Source organism: Tupaia chinensis, unplaced genomic scaffold (genome assembly GCF_000334495.1).
Source record: "Tupaia chinensis unplaced genomic scaffold, TupChi_1.0 Scaffold000416_1, whole genome shotgun sequence".
Taxonomy (NCBI): Eukaryota; Metazoa; Chordata; class Mammalia; order Scandentia; family Tupaiidae; genus Tupaia; species Tupaia belangeri.
Window position 1 is genome coordinate 848,878 of NW_006159921.1, and position 1,609 is coordinate 850,486.

At 45.1% G+C, this 1,609-nt stretch overlaps 1 protein-coding gene across 1 annotated transcript in view; it reads right to left on the reverse strand.

Annotated features, from left to right (window-relative positions):
- Positions 1-1,609, reverse strand: part of SMG8 (SMG8 nonsense mediated mRNA decay factor) — a gene marked incomplete in the record, with an annotated part of 10,999 nt that overhangs the window by 9,074 nt on the left and 316 nt on the right. The window contains 1 exon segment of the mRNA XM_014590192.1: positions 180-1,609. Within this exon segment, the coding sequence (XP_014445678.1) occupies positions 180-1,609 (1,430 nt within the window).

The following is a 1,609-nucleotide window of genomic DNA, read 5'->3' on the forward strand; positions in this document are numbered from 1 at the left end:
ACAGCTGATATTTTCCTTTTATAGCAAGAGAGAAAACTTACAGTTGATGCACCAAAATTACAATAGAACTTTTTAAAAAATGTATCAATAAATAGTAAACAAGATTAAAAAAAGAAAAACAAGAATAAAAACATGGCTCAAAATTTTGATTCCAAAATGCTGGAAATAAAATTAGCTACCTGATTTAGGTAATGAGTGAAATTTATGTACACAGTGTTGATCAGTTAAACTCCTCTCTTCACAGAGCTGGTGGCCATTGCTCCAAAATTTGTAGCAGTCCTCATGTAACTGCATGGCATATTTGTGAAAGGCTGGACCTCTAGCATGTTGACTATACACTCGAAGAGCCTGGGCAAGCTGATTCTTATGGACAGTCATTGTGTAATTATGAGGCAAATTTGACTGGTAGGCACTATGGGCCATGGGTAAAGCTTTTTGGCACCGGTTTTCTGAGAATTTTGTGTCAATATCCAAAAACCCTTCCAAGACTTTAATACTGCTTAAAATTTTAGATGTTAGCTCCCCAGTGGGTGACCCCAAATCTTCCTCTTTCCCCTCAATAGCTACTTCATACAGTTTTGAAGCTGCTGAGATCCATTTCTGATAAGTGGGAAGTTCAAAATGGGAAGGTTGTGGGTTTCTGCCTACACTGTCATCAAAGCCTTTCTTGCTTAGGACTAGCTCCACATGCTGCCATAGAAATTCTCGAAGAGTGAAATCCACTAGTTGGCCTGAGGAACTGGAACTGCTGCTGTCAATGTGGAAGGAAAGTTGCTGTCGGGTGTGCTGCCTCATCACCTGGTATCGTCTGGGTCCAGAAAGGGGTGCAGGCACCAGCAACGATTCTGGGTCTTTTACAGTACAATGACTCCTAAGCTGATCCAGCAGCATGCCTACTGGGTCCTCCTCCTGGCTTCCAGGTACTATGTATACAAAAGCTTGGTTGGCAGGCACAGTAAAGAGGCAGTTGATACTCTGGTTGGTCAAGACACGACTCTTGCGGAAGATTCTGTAGATCTGGTCCTCCAGGGCATGTTGTAATCTCCTTTTGGGAGAATGTTTCTTGGGCTTATCAGGATGAGCTGGATCTTGATTCCGAGGGGGTTCCACTTTGAGGGCTCCATTGAGTTGAAAGAGGAAAAGAAGTCTAGGTGGGCAAGGCCGGCAGTTTAGCTTCCAGTCTTTGCCAACTGGACAATCTTTAATGGCTGTTTTGAGGAGGGGCAGCACTTTCTGTCTCAGTCCATCCAGAGCTCTGAATACTCGATCATAAGTGATGTCAAAGGAGCAGGTGGGGTGGACCAGAAGTAGGATGTGACAGACTGAGAAGAGGTAAAGGAGACTGAGACACTGCAGCTTCTCTTGATGTTTCCAGAATTCATGTGTTTCTGCATGAGGTAAAGAGAGGCCACCTCCAGCTTCCCCGCTCTGAAGAGCCCGACAAGCCCGCAGAAGCTGTGAATTGTCACAGATGGAAGTGAGAAGAAGATACAGAACTTTACTTTCCTGGTTGTAATAGGCTTGCAGAAGACTGTAGTCCTGCGTGCCTGGCTCGGGTCGGTTACCTTCCGCTGCCGCTCCACCTCGAACTGGATCCCCTGCTGCAGCC